At 35.5% G+C, this 15,848-nt stretch overlaps 1 protein-coding gene across 6 annotated transcripts in view; it reads left to right on the top strand.

Annotated features, from left to right (window-relative positions):
- STXBP5 (syntaxin binding protein 5) overlaps positions 1–15,848 on the top strand; it is a 117,434-nt gene that overhangs the window by 20,385 nt on the left and 81,201 nt on the right. For all 6 annotated transcript variants that reach the window (XM_042795723.1, XM_042795725.1, XM_042795727.1 and 3 more), the window contains exons 3-4: positions 10,465–10,546; positions 11,359–11,459. In XM_042795723.1, the coding sequence (XP_042651657.1) occupies positions 10,465–10,546; positions 11,359–11,459 (183 nt within the window). The remainder of the gene's footprint in view (positions 1–10,464; positions 10,547–11,358; positions 11,460–15,848) is intronic.

Genomic DNA, 15,848 nt, shown 5'->3' on the forward strand with positions numbered 1-15,848 from the left:
TGTAGTATAATTACCTGTGTGTTGTAACTTTTAAAATTTTTCCTATGACTGCAGCATTTTGTACAGAGCCTCTATTTTAGGATGTTGAGGTAATGCTGCCACCTTTCTCCTTTTGATGGGATATGGGCCTAATCTTGATTTCTCATCTCTTCTCAGCTTCCTATTTTCATAAAAGTTACAGCAAATTATTATCTGCAAGAATCCTTCCATTCTGCCCAAGTTGATCAAAATAGCTCTTCAGCCTCAGAAATTAATAGGAGATGACAAGTAAAACAAACATTCTTGTAATAGCAGGGCAGATGAGCACTGCCTGAAGTATCAGATGTTACTCGGGATCTGACAGGAACTGGAAATACACAAGGCTAAAAGATGAGCAGATTCTCTAAAGTATATAAAAAAAAGAAATCTCACTGAGCGTAGATTTGCAAAATAATACCTTCCCTTTATCCAGTAAAGTGCCTACTGGAACAATTGTAAGAAAGATGCACAGGAAAACTACATCAGACTGTTCTTTTCTGTTGATGACCTGTTTTCCATCCTTTTACAGACTTAAGCTGGGATGTGGGTAATTGGAAATCTCATAACACTGTCTGAATTATCCATTTCCCAGTGCTAATACAAGCTATTTGTTTCTGACAACCACAGCCTGTACAAAATAGCTCTGTATTTATACTCTGATGGGAAATCTTTAGCACTGCCAAGTGGTGCATTTTATGGAGCCAAAGAAAGAACCCATCTGAAGTCCTCAAGTGCCCTGAGAAAGACCAAACTGTGGGATCTAAGGTGGCATCTGCAACAACTTTAAAAAAGGACTTAAGATGGAATGGGTAGTGCTATTTTTAATGCTATGCTTCACATTTTAATAATATTGAAAAATACAAATAGCACAAATGTGTGGACAAAATAGGTAAGTAAAATTACAGCTATCTCAACAAAACATAGTAATCTCTCTTAATGTTTTGGCATGTAATAAACTATTTTTACAAGTTCTACAAAAAAAAATTAAGAAGCACTCTAATGAGTAGGAAATGGTTTTGCATGTTAGAAATAAGGATTCCAGCTCCAAGGTACTGCTTGTTTATGTGAGGACATAATTGCCTCTTTTGATTTTGGTGGAAGAGTGCCATCTACTGAATTGCTTATACCTTTACTTGTAGTAATTTTGAGCAAACCTATAAAATTGTCACTATTACTTTGATAGTATGAAATAGTAAGTTTCTTAGTGCCTCTGGTGATTTGCAAAACTAAAGATTACACTCTACTGGAACCTGAGGAAGCTTAAAATAAAATTGAAAACACCTTTTAGACTATATTGCAAAATATTTAAGAGTAGCAATGAGAGAATAGTTATTGGTGGCTCATATTTTTGAGGCTAACTTTAAAAATCTTAATTGCCACTTTGAATGGAGAAGATTTTAGATGTCTTTCTACTTATGCCATTGAGCAGACTTCAGGGAAGCTCTCTCTTGAGGCTCATTTATTGCATTATGCTTGAATTAAGATTTAAAGACTGCTAGCTGAAATATTTAAAAGCCAATAGCAGTAGTACTCCTTGTGAACATCATTTTGTGTATTTGGAAGATCTTCCAGCTGTGATCACTACCATTGTGAGTCTGGGGACAGATTGTCATGTCAAGTTGGTGTAGACTGAGAGGTAAACTTGTATCTGCCGCATTGATTTGGGATCAAAGTTTCTACTTTTTGTCTATATAATGGAAGTGTTGGGACTTTTAATCTGTAACCCTCTTAGCACTTCAGTAAGTAACTTTGCTGCTAAATACTTTAAAAAGCTGCATAAACAAACAATATGCTATACCTGCACCACTGTATTGATAAAACTCCTAGTGATGAACTAAATTCTATCCCAAAGGATGTTTGGAAGAGGGAGTTAGTTCCATTGTTGATACAAAGGGAAAATGGTGTGGGAAGCAGAAGGGTGGATTTAAGCCTCATCCACAAGTTAAGTGTTGAAAGATAGTGCCCAAAGGGAGGAGGAGCTAATATTAATACTGAGAGAGAGACTACAACAAAATCTGGGTGAAAAAATCATACACATGACCAGTTTAAGTTTTAAGTTAAGTTGGTCTTTAAGACCTTTTTCTCATCCAGGTCTACCATCAATCTATTGATAATGCTTTTAGTTCTGTCTGCTTTAGTCACCTGCTTTTTATGCCTTCTTTCTCAAAGCAAGTGAATAAAAGGGGGTATATAGTGATAAACTGAATAGCAAAAGTGAAGGATGGGTTCAAACCTGGTTTGGGGTAAGAGAAGAGTTAAAAGGGTTTAATAGTTAATTTGAAAAAGAAGACATTGGTGCCAAAAGGGAAGATGATGTGATAATAACAATTTCTGTGAAAGGAGAGAAATATTAACTGTTTTTTTTTTTTTTTTTTCTGATCCTCTGCTACCAATGTAGCTTATGTAAGTTGTAATAGTACCTGTAGTCATATTCTATACCACCCCAAAATGTTGTAAAGGGTTAATGAGATACAGGTAAAACTGGAACTAAGCAGACTAGACTAGCTACTACACGGTTTGTAGGGAGAGGATTGTACAATGGGCTTGTTTCTCAATAAAGTTGAGATGGAATGACCAGTGATGACAGTTATTGTCTTGTCATGAATATCCAGTGGTCAGTGACTCAAAAATAACTGAAGAGGATTTGTTTGTCAGGCAAGAGTTAAGGGAAGTATTTTAGATCGTGCTGTGTGGATGAAGAGAGACTTCTGGACCTAGCGAAGAATCACTTTGCAGTCAGAAATCAGTGTTGACAGACAGTTGATTGGGTAAGGATTGGTTATGTGTTTTGTTTTTTTTTTTTTTTTTTGAAAACGAGCAATTTTCCTTATTATTATATATCTGTGGTTCTTTATGCTTTTGCAAGTTAAACTAAACAGATACATTAATTCACTTAATATCTAGTTCAGAGCATTACATTTGTTAACGCTGCTGTTGGCCATGTCTGTACAAAATACTTGAACACTGGGAAGAGACATCGGTCTTACTCCAAGTATTCTTTAGTTCTAGGAGCATAGAATGGCCCTGCCTTTAGTCTTGGCCAAGAAGTCAGGGAGACAAGAGGAAAGGCCTGGTTAATTGCAAATATTGAGATACAGTATGTGCTACCAAAAGGATGGATGAGGTAGGATATCTGTAATAGCTTGTTAAAATTTGACATTAAAATTAAGCTGGTCTAAATGGATGACAAATGAGCAGGACTTGGAAGCATGCAACAGAATACAAAGATTTTTGCCTCTGGATTTTGATTAAGATCTTCGAAAATATATAATTATTTCCTGGGTTTTCTCTTCTGTGTATAGTCTTTGAAAAAACTTTGGTGAGTTAGTAGTCACCACCCATTTCAATGCATTTTGTGTAACCAGAGGAACCATTATACCGATGTACTTGTAGCAATTTCCTACCTTTTCCCCTTGTGTTCTACCATTCTCCTTCCCTTCCATCTCACCCAAAAAAGTACCAGATTAATCACCTTTTTTTTGCATTGTTAGTGCTGAAATACAGCTTTTAGACTGAAGTAGTAGAACCTGGATCAGAAAACAAAGTGAGGAAAATCATGGAAAGCTTGTTGCCTTGTTAGTTTTTTCTAAAAATTACGTTGTTTAGTCTAAATTGATATTTTTAGCTCTTCATTTAACAGCATGCTTTGCTGTCTGTGAATTGTGCATATAGAAACTTATTCTTAAAAACAATTTTGTTTCTTTTTTGATTTTAAATCACAGATTTTTAATCATGTTTGCATTTATACTACTTAACTACAACTTGTTCTAATGAATGATTGCTTCTCACTGGCAGATACGAAAAAATTCTACCAAATACAACCCTTACAAAATTTTGCTGGCACTTTTCATAGCTGTTTGGGAAATAATACATATTTATGTAAGCGACTTTGAAGTTTAAGATATACTTTGACTCCTATCTATTATTATTGTTAGAAAATAGGTTGAATATAGATAACTGCATGCTATCAATTCCCTATCAGTCTCTATGCAAGCTAGTTCGATAATTGTTTAATTTTAAAATATAACTCATACTAATTTATGAAAAAAAAAAAAGTTTTATCCTTTAAAATTGCTGCAGTTTCCTGTGTACACAGATTAGTTAATGAAACTTAACTGAGATCTGTGTACTTCGGTATTTTTCAACACAGAGCTCTTTTTTCACAGTATCAGTCTAAGATTATTTTAAGTCAAACATCAGAAGCCAACAGATTCAATGTTAAAGGATCTAAGCATTGTTTTATAAACGAAGTGAATAGTTATGGAAGTTGATCTGCATTTATGTATAAACTAATGTTATTGGTAGCTAGCTTGGAAGTTGAGAAATTCAACTTCCAGGCAGTTGTGTAGTTATTTCACTGGAATTTCTAAAGCTGCAGTAGCAAACGGCAGTAGTAGTTTACTGCAACCCAAGACAATATGACATTTGTAACAAGATCTAACATCAGCTCTTGAAATACCGTACTTGTTGCCCCTTTCCCCCAACAAACAAAGGACAAATAATACGCTCCTCCCCTCAGTAGGACGGCATGAACTTTTACGAATGTCAGGAGGTGTAAAAACTGCTGAACTCACATGATATTAAATAATTTCCTGGTAATGCATCTCAATACTTTTCTGGCCAAACTATCTCAATGCTGCTTCTTAGCCTTCATTGTTATTAAAAAAAAAAAAAAACAAAACAAACCAAACCAAAACAAAACCAAAAAAAAACCCCAAACAAACAAAAAACCAAACACTTGAACAGTCAATACTTTGAGAACTTAGTATAATGTTGAGATTCTTAGAAAATTAGAAGAATAATGCACTTTCCAATATTTTGGTGTATGCATGGTCTCTTCCAATTTATCTTCCTGTCTCCCCCTCTTCCTTCTCCAAGAGAAGACCAGACCTTTACAAAAAAACTTTTGTTAACCTTCCAGGACAGATCATAGCCCTTTCATCTCTGAGGTGCCTGTCATTATTTCTATCCTTATGACTAACAGAATGAAGTTAAATATATATTTTTTTTTTTAATTGCCTGGAAGTTGTGGGGACACAACTAGGGACACTTGATTCGGTTTCAAAGTATAATACATAATGTTGACTTCTTTCTGTCCAAGTAATGAGGTCAAACTGTATCTAGATATTGGCTAAGTTACAAGTGCTGTATTTGCACAGAAGTTGTGGTCAGTGTCTTCTGACTGTCTGTATCTGATGTTTTCCTTGTCTTGTTTCCTTACCGCCAGTTTTCTTGCCTTCTCACTCTCCTTAGCTGGCAGAAAGAGAATGCATCATAGGGGTCTGGTTGGAATTCCCACAGTAAATTGTTACCAGAAATTTGGTAGTACTTTCACCTGATGACATTTAATCTCAGTTTTAAAGACCCAGCTTGTTTTTATTCGATGCTGTTATTTACATATAGAAAAGTGGCTCTGAAATATTAGTGAATACTATTGTATACTTTTGCAGACATAAATACTGAGACATGGGGAGTAATAAAGACCCACTTATCTGAGTGTTATAAACACAGCAAGACACTAGGCAGGCCTAAAGTTTTGGAAGGAAACTGTAATCCTGAAGTTGTTGAAAAATAGTGATCTGATACCATATCAGGATTTTTGTTTTATCTTGTTTGATAATACATGAATGTGAAAGGTCAAAGTTAGTTTTGCAGACAGTGTTGACTGTCATACTTTCTGACTTTTTGAATAACTCTCTCTTGCTAAATAGCTGTGTGCATTGGTAGATTGTTCTTGATGAGATGGTTTCTGTGAGAGATCATGCTTTTGTATGTGCAAGTAATGGTACTGATTAGGTCTAGGCACAGGTAAGATTGACAGGAAAACTGCACGAAGCTACTCTTGTATTGCTTTAGACCTGCTTGGATGTATCACCAGGACTTTATGGTACTCTGTAACTTGATGTAAATTAAGTCTTTGTTTCTTACCTGTTGTTGGATTGTATCCAGACTTGACAGTAAGTAGTGAGGAATACCAGACAGACTTTCAATCTTCAGATACATAAAATACTATTTGGAAATCTCACCATCATTGTGTGTTTTTTCTATGTTAACGATAATTCGTGGGGACCACAATCAAAGCATATACAAAAGTGTGTGCAAAATACATGGTGGCTTTGCTTATAAAAATAAATCAGGATCTGATTAAGTGGATAACTGCTACATACCAATGACTATAGTAAAACATGCAGGCATAATGCATAGTCCTGGAGAGCTGTATGGTACGGACTGGTACACATAAGAACACTGAGCAATAGATTACTCAGTGTTTTGTATGTATTTCAGATCAGTGCTATGGGTTTTTTCTCTAGTCAGAGATCTGTTTGTTGCATCAAAATTGTCAAATTTTTAAATACTGTGAAGTGCTACAGCTACAGTTTTGAGAGGTATCTAGGAATGAATTTTAAAAGCTGCTACAGTTTCAGGTTTGTCTTAAGTCTCAAGCTATTGTAACAGTGGCAAATCTGGTATAGGAACATGGTCCGTATCTTGTGCCATACTTTTAAAACTTTTTATAGCAGTCTAATGACATGAAGATGCAAATATCTGTGTGGTGATAGTTTGGAAGGTAATGTATATTATAAATGTGTCTGTATACATAATAGACCTATGCTAGGGATTGAATTGATAGCTACAGTTCTTGCAACTGTCTCCTATGTCAGGTGCATCAACCGTAGGTGAAGAATCCCCCAGTATTCCCTAAGTCTACTTGAAGTAACTTAAATTTAAGAAGTTAAAGGACGGCTTCCTGAGGCTTTCCTAAATATTCTGGAATTAGTTTTCTCTTTCAAAATGTGGCTTCTAAGAGCAGACATACACTGAGTTGCTCCTATGTAGATAAGGTGTAAATAATAGTAATAATGTAAAATATATATATATATATATATATATATATATATTTGCTGAGAGAACTCACATATCACTAATTGAAATGCTTTAATTTTGCCTGAAAAAAAAAAGTGTAAGCTTACATCTGAAGCTTGTTTGGAAACCCCCCCACACCCCCTCCCCAACCAAAAAAAAAAAAAAAAAAGGAAAAAACAACAAACAAACCAACCCAAACAAACAAAAAACCCCACAAAAATAAACAAAAAAAAAACACAAAACCCCCACAGTTTGGAACTGCTGCCTTTTCTCACAAATCAAAGTAAGATCAGTGTCATTATGCAATATTAACTTAGTGTGATACTGTGCTTATGTATGACCTGTGCTTCTGTGCTTCTAGCAGTGATGGAAATTAACATTGATAGGACATAAATACATTATCTCTTCCTTCTCTCAGCCACCGATTTTTGTCTCTTACTTGCTCTTTCAAAAAACATGCAGTGAAGACAATGATATGCTAGTGTTTTCCAGGGTTAATTTCCTAATGACAGTGGGGAACACATAAGCAGAGGCACAGCTGAGAAGCTATTAGTTTATCCCATTTGTTAATATTTGACATAGGGGATGAAGTACGAATAGTAGAAAGAAATGCTTGGAAGTGAAGGAGGAAGGGTGGGTCTTTGATTAGAAAACTGCTTGGAGCAGGCTATTTCCTCTATAGCTGCTCTCAGTCTTTGTAGACAGAAAAATCTCTCTGCCAAAATTAAAATATTTTGCCCATCTTGTCATTATTCATTATAATTTTGCTTGTTTTGGGGACTACTATGTGGTAGATGATCACTGCTTAATACAGTGATCTCTCATGCCTTAAGCACACATAGGCAAGTATAGGATTTGGACAAACTGCATTCTGTGGGATACTGCCTGTTTTTTTGTGGTCAAGAAATGCTTAGGAAGTACTGAAACAAGCATGTATTATTACCCTTCTACAGTCAGTATTTAGGTGACATGCTTTTTCAACTCGGCATACCCTGCAAAACTGGGAGGCTTTGCATTACTTCAGAAAAGAAGATTAATGCTGTTTTGGAAGATGATATTAATTTGAGATGAGAAGAATAATTTTAGCTACTAGGTGAAAAAGTGAAGATGACATAATCCTTGGGTAAAGGAACTAAATGGGACTAGCTGCAAGGGCTATTTTTATTTTTTTGATAACTGTAAGCACTATAAAAGAGGCCAAACTCTAGTTTAAGATCTGCATATGAGGCTTCCACTAATTTGACAAAAAGAGACTTGCTCTGAATGTTTAAAGCTTGTGTAAACTTACTTCCAGCGCTGCATATTTACTGATTTCTGGAGAGAGAACTAGTTTAGGTGTCATGGAAAATGCAGAAGGATTTTTTTGCCTAGAAATGCTCGAGTATTCTTAATATTGAAGATTTTACTGACTAGTTGTAACAGTGCTTCCAGAAATACTCATATCAGAAGTGCTTAAAGAAAACATTTGAGGGATAGAATTTGAAGGTTGGAGTAACGTAAGGAATCCATGGGTTTCTCTTTTTTGGGGTACATCCTCCTCTTGTGTTGAGGCAAGGTAGCTATAAAGCCTCAATTCCAAATAAACTCTGGGTACATGAATGGGCAAGGGTTGCATTTGATTTTATTGGAAAATGGTGTTCAGGGCAGGGGTTGGGGAAATATTTTGTTAGAAAACTACCTGTGTCAGCACAGATAAATAACAAGTTTTAAAATTCAGTTCCTGTTAACATCTGAATTTCACTTTCAGAAGTTGCTTCTTGTCTATTTCTACAAATAACTATTAATTCAAGTGAATTCAGAAGCATGATGAGCAAGTCTGAAGCAAATCTGCTCTGAAACTTCTGGTATTCTTTATGGGGATATTTTTTCTAATCTGGCACTTTGTGTAGTCAATCCATAGTTAATGCAAAAGCAATGTTGAAAGTATTCTGAGTTTGTGTAGGAAGGTATCATTTAAAGGGACAACACTCCGCCTCCTTCCTCCCCCCGGTTTTAACCTCTGTATTTTTTCTTTTTTTTTTTTTTCAGAGCTATAAACTGTCAGTGGAATACAGATGATTTCTTTGTAGAAGAAACATATTGCTAAAAATTTAAAATACAAGGGAAAAAACAGATGAGGCAAGCTGGCTCTTTAAGTCCTCCTATGCCAGAACAAAATTAAATTACTAATTCTCTTCAGGGAAGAAAGCTGGTATTAAGTTTGCTGGATTATTCAACATCTGTTTAGTATACCTCTCATCACTTAGCTGGATGTTACAGAGATTCATTAGTCTAGGAGAAGAATGTGATTGAAGTTTAAAGGTTAAAATGCTGCAGTGTGTTAAAGCAGACTTGTTCACATTGTAGTTCTACTTAAGTTTTATCTTGCCAGCCTAGAGGTTGAGCAGGAGATGTGTTTGAGTTTTGATTTGAATGCAACTTAATAGTCTCTTCAGCTTTCCAATTCCCTCTAGTGTAAATGCAGATATTTTTTTAAAGACTATGTGTATTCACTTCGGTTTTGATCAACAACTTCTCAGTAAATGAAAAACTTGAAGAATGGGTGAGAACTGTACTGTTTTATTAATTTATAGCGTATATTGAGAGAACAAATTGTATGTTACTTGTTTTGCATACATCTTTGGAATGATTTCCTTTCTTTCAAATACAAAGTTGCCTGTTTAAAACAAGAGGTGTTTAGCTCTTTGACAAACTCCAGAAATTCTGGGCATGCTATAATGATGAAATACTGACTGCTTTGCATAATTCATCTGAACTTGTGTTATTTCTGCTCTGTCTCCTAGAGGTTGGAGAATTTCCTTCAATTTATATCAGAAGGAAAGGGATAACCACATTTGAAATATAGAATCTTTGCAACTAATAAATGAATCAAATATAGATAATTGAAAGAATCTGTGTTGCTGCTGCCTCTGTTAGATATTCATGATGGAAGTATAGGACTGATTTATGTGTGAAAGGGAAAATTAACAAGATTTGTTATCTCATAGTTGGTGTGAATCCAGCAAGTCTTGATCCAGAGATCCTGGAAATTTACATTATACATAATTTCCCATTGACTCCTCCATATTTTGGCTACTGATCTTTTTATCTCTGTCACAGCAGATTTTTTTAACATGCCTTGCATTATTCAGATCTTCTTTCATCTGTAAGTAGTGTTTAAAAAGGAGAGGAGGTTCCTTAAACACTTGAAAATGTGATCATTTGGTTATGATACTTATTTAGATTAACTTCCTTTTATACTAGTCCTGATATTTAACACCACTAAAATAACAGCTCCATCATTCTCCATTATGTTCTCATTGATGAAGAATCTCTTAAATAACTGTAAGTTAAGCATTTGTACATAATTTTCATATTCTGTGCAGATAAAGGCGAGCCTTTTAATTTCTTTGTTACTTTGTGTTGTTTATGAATTTTTTTCTTTGGTGGTTGCTCAGTTCTACGTGGTTAAAAATTGAGTGTACTAGCTAGAAGCATGGTGTTAACCTGTTTGAATGTGGTATCAGCGATAGTGACAATGGCTATGATGTTTAGTTTTTCCTGTTACATACAACAATGATTCCTTAATGGTACCAATTCCAGCTTTGGTCGGCCAGGAGTTGAATGCTACTGCCAACACGACAGTGGAGCTGCAGTAATCCAGCTTCAGTTCCTGATTAATGAGGTTAGTAAAATGATGTATGCATTCCATAATTCAAAGAAGATACAGAGTGTGTTTTCTTCAATTTCTCATTAACAGAGCATCAAACTCATCCAACACAAGTGACTCAGCATGAATGGCAAACAGTAATAACAATTATAAACAAATTAACTTTTTTAATTTTAGAAAACGCTTGACTAACTGCTGTAAATATCTTTGTCTCTAGAGTACTCTTGCTATAAGCAAAACCTTTTTTCCTAGGACTATTCATATTATTGAATGTTGCAAGTTACCTCTTGAAGTAGTAAACTATGGTTTTCAATAGTACTAATAGTTTCGTTAATTTTATTTTCATGGAGATACTGTTTTAGACGTGAGCTCAGCAATGATCTCTGATACCTCAGTAATTTCAAGTGTGTTTTTTCTAGGGCTGTAGGAGCTGAGAACTGACAGCAGTGTTGTCTTTGAGCTAGCTGGGGCCAGACTTGTAGAGGGACTTCTAGCTCAGAGGAATGGTGAAGTCAAACCTCTCTAGCTTTGTCAGCACGTAGATATTTGCAGTTGGGTTCATTTGCTTAATTATTCTGTGGAGGTGGGTATGAGGGAACTGATGTGCACACACAAAAGCTTCTCCTTCCCTATGGCCCCTCAGTATAGGACTAAATCAAATGTGAGTGTGCCAGATGACATGCGATCACATCAGTTTTCATTGCTACTACTTAGAAGTTATCTGTACTTTTTCATTCAGGTAGCAAATATGTAAAATATTTCCCCTATGATGATATACTGTTACTAGGGTTATGAAAATAAGTTGACCAAAACTTTTTTTCTCATAGGGAGCTCTTGTGAGTGCCTTGGCTGATGATACCTTACACCTATGGAACTTACGTCAGAAGAGACCTGCTATACTTCATTCACTCAAATTTAACCGAGAACGGTAGGGATTGGATTATTATTGCTTTGCTCCTTACCATTACACTATGTGCTATTGTAAAATCAGATTTGTTAATGCAGTCCAAGTCATAACTTGTTAAATAGTTGAAACTGAATTTACATTGAGTTTAAGCTGCAGGCTGTTAGGACCCAAAGCACTTGTGAGTAGACACTTGAGATGACTTTTCTATCAGTTTGCATATTGCATTGCTGAATGTTAATTTTCCCATCTTCAAAATGTGGATGGATAGAAGACTTTAAATGTATGTTTCCAAAGGAATTTTGGAACAACAGAAAGTGTGTGTGTGTGTGTGTATACCAACAAGACAACAGGAAAACTAGTTCAATTTTTTAATTGGAAGATTTCTTTCCCCCTTGATGACAAATCAGAATTCTGGAGTGTTAGAGCTCTTCTGTGTATCAGAGAAGCTGAGAGCATACATTTTGACTAACAATTTAGAGACTTAAAAAACAGAGTCGTAAGCAAGCTAGGAAGACATTTTAGATTAAATTTCAAAAAGTCAGCTGATCAAATTTCAGGGAAAAAAAAGGTGTGTCGTTTTTAATAACAAGTAGTCCTTGTCTTTTGGGAAGTAGCCCTTCTTTTTCAGTATGGGTAGTGTCTCAAGTGAAATGCTATGTCTACTTTTGAGCAGTGTGCTTCAGTGGTGGACTGCTTGGGGGCATCAAAAGAACACAGAATATTCTGTGACTTGTACCTCTAAATAGGGCAGGAATTAATAAACTTTAAGTAATGGGTAGCAATAGAAAGATGTAAGTTAAATATTTATGTAAAACCTAAGGTAATGTCATACAGAGTGCTAAACAGACTGTTGAGTGGGTTATGGAATAACCTTGTGGTTTTAAAGAGCAGGTTATAAACAAATTTCTCACTAATAACATAAATGCAGGTTACTGGGTTATTTGCGGTAGAGGACTAATTGATTCTAAGTCCCTTTTGAAGTTATTTCTATGATCATTGCACATAAACTTTATACCAGGGCCTGCTGCAATAGGACAAGGGGTAATGGTTTTGAACTGAAACAGGTTAGTTTTAGATTAGACCTAAGGAAGAAATTCTTCCCTGTGAGAGTGGTGAGGCACTGGCCCAGGGTGCCCAGAGCAGCTGAGGCTGCCCCCTCCCTGGAAGGGTTCCAGGCCAGGCTGGACGGGGCTGGGAGCAACTGGTCTAGGGAAAGATGTCCCTGCCCACAGCACGTTCATTGGACAAGATGGTCTTTAAAGGGCCCTTCAGATTCAAGCCATTCTGTGATTCTAAACTGTTATATGTGAAACAGAAAGCTGTGTTGATAGAGAAAAATCCTCTGCCCCAGGGGAATAATAGTGTTACCTTATGTAGCATAAAAGTCAAATGGAGAGCAATGCAATTCACTACTTCTGGTTTAATAAGGATTGTCCAACTATAGGAAATGCAGTGGTGTATCCAAACTGAATTTTCTCACTCTCCCTTCCCCTTTCTTTCTTAAATGCCTTTTCTCTTACCTGTGGCACCTACATAAGTGTCAATATAAAATTTGGATTTGCAACCTGAAACCACACTTGGACATTGGCTTCTAACTAATGCTTTAAAATAAGTATCTGAAGAGGTGATTCTGATTATGTGCAAATTTACGGGAAGCTGGCTTAAAGTCTTAGATGTACAGATGTCTTTGGTTAAACAGAGTCAAGTTCTAGACCATCCTTTTCCTGTAAATGTGGCATTGTCACTAGCTAAACTTGTCACAGGGAGTTGAACTGTGTGTACTCTTAACAGAAACAGAGGTGGAAAGGACTATAGGTCATTCATGTCACTCTGGTGGTTTTATTTGTTATTAACTTTGGACAGAGTACTGATTTTTCCAGGAAAACCTGTGGCTGGATAAAATAGGTAGTGAGAGCACTGTAGTTACCAAGAGTGGTGAAAGTGTAGTTTGAGACGAGGGTTTATTTTTCTAGTAGTGCTTTTAATCTTAAAGTATCCATTATAACAGCATATAGAAGTAGCCAGAACACTTAAGATCCCAGAACCATACCTTGTCAAAGCCACTTAAGTCATGCTGGATGACTGTCAACTGTTTCCAAATATTCTGTTTTCTTTTGACTAGTTTATAAAATAAACCTTTATAAAATACACTGTAATGTCATTACTAGGGAAATATTTTGATTTTGATCTTTAGAGAATTGCACAAATTCAGTGCTGAATAATTCTAAATAGGTGTCTTTATAACACTAAGATTTCTTAATAATTATACTTAATAGGTTTGATATGTGAATTTGAAGTAAATGAGCCTTGCTTAGGTCAGTTTTATGATGTGTATTAACTACTAAGTTTATTGAGAAGGGTGTTCATGAATAAAACTAGGTCTTTGCAATTCACGAGCACCAATTTGTTACATACCTTATTAATAAAATCTTTTAAATAATTTGTTGTGGGTTTAAGATTTGCTCATAAGGATAACTAACTTCTTAAACAGGAATTATTTAAAATATTAAATAGTACAACAGAGCCTTGTAGCAATATCATCTCTGATGGTACTTTAATTTACCAGCTTGTGTAGGGAAATTGAATAACTTGGATATTAGTTTGGGTAAAAGAATAAGTTAATGAACTGGAAAAGATGTCCTTGGAGGGGAGACAAAGTCAAATCTTACTATATGACTGAAAGAACTATTCCAGTCATAGCAGTATTTGCTCTAGGACTCTGTAGATGTTCAAGTTTAAAATGGTATACCTGATTGTCAACATACTTCCAGGTACTCCCATTGCAAAAAAGCAGTATTTGTGCCATGTTTAATAGGACTCAAACTCAATATGTCACATGCCAATTTATATTCAGATTTTGTTTACAAGTCAGAGTTTAATGTGTAAGGATAGGATGTGAATGATAAGATTGTCTGTAGTATAGAAAGCTAACTGTAGGGGTTAGCTACCCAAATCAAAGGGTATTCTAGTCTTGAAAACTATTCTTGAACTATGTTTAAAAATAAATAAATAAGGCTATGACTTGCTAATGAATTCTGTATTCTACTGGCACAGCCTTTCACCAACTCTGTCTAAATTCTTGCTTTTAGCCATATGGAAGAATTACTGCCCAATGTTTAACAACGCAATTTCTAGATTTCATATTTGTTTCTCCTGTTTGTAATGTATTTTGGCTAGCTTTCTTTCAGGCCTGTTTTGAACATCTTTCAAATAAGGAATAAAAAACATACAGCTTGTTTATAAATGCTTGTGCCATGTGTTAAGTATTTTATATACTTACTGAAAATTGAATTAGAGTATTGAATTACCAGTAAATTAATTCAGAATACAGTCTCTAGTATATGACTGGAAAGTGGTGTGAATTCTTGCTTTTCTACTCATGAAACAGGAAGTGGTGAGAAAGAGTTGCTTTTTCTTTTAAAATAATTCTGTGCCCATTACACACTTTGTTCTGAGCTGGAAAATGTCTTCATTGGATAACTTGCAGCTTTTTAGATTTGAGCAGGTTTCTTTTACAGTAGTGGCCAAGAGTCTTTAAATATTCAACAGAAAGCAGCATTTTTAAATGAGGTGTGTATATGTGGATAAGAAACTGGCCATTTAATAGATTCATTGCTCTTGGCTGCTTTGTGTACCAGTGATGGTTAGTAATTTGAAGCAAGTCTTCTGAACTGGTGACTGATGAAGTTTTTGCTGTATAACAAATCTGCTACTTGAAATTACTGGCAGATGTCAGAAGCATAGTGCAAAACAAGCTACTCTCGCAAGTTTTCTAGCCTTTTGTTCCTCATGCATTTGTGTGGGTTTTGCAGCTGCTTCATGTTCTAGTTTCTAAACAAATGTTAGAAGATATTAAACCAATGTCATACTAAGCTTGGCCACTGTTCCTTGACTCTGGGAAGCAATGTGTAGGGGCCAGGAAAAAGAATGCTTAAAGATGCTTACACGGCGGGGGTTGCTTTCATGACTTGCCATGCAAGTTGTGTAAAAGTAGTATCTTTTTGCAAAACACACAATTCAGTGTATGAACTTACTTAGTATCCTAGGTTTTATATTTGTCTAAGATTTCTTCAGTGGATTACAGTGTAGTCTCTTTGTGATCTACGTACCTGTATACATATCCTACACAATAAAATTCTTGTGTGTTCACATGTAATGCAAGCTTCACGTCAAATTTGTTTTGACTTAGTAGCAAAGGTTAATGTTAGGCTAGATTAACTCCTGAAATAAACATAATTAACACATTTTATTAGAGTAAATATTGAGAGCATGTTGTGAGATAGGTATCAAGTCTGGCTTCAGTTTTTTTGCCAGGCAGGTACTTCATGCTGATCTAAGGTGTGAAAGGTCAAACACACATCACTAACGAGGCAGGGACTTTCACAGGACCAGTTTAAGAGGGTGAAGCAA

The sequence above is a fragment of the Tyto alba genome, unplaced genomic scaffold, assembly GCF_018691265.1.
Source record: "Tyto alba isolate M040663 unplaced genomic scaffold, T.alba_DEE_v4.0 Super-Scaffold_22, whole genome shotgun sequence".
NCBI lineage: Eukaryota > Metazoa > Chordata > Aves > Strigiformes > Tytonidae > Tyto > Tyto alba.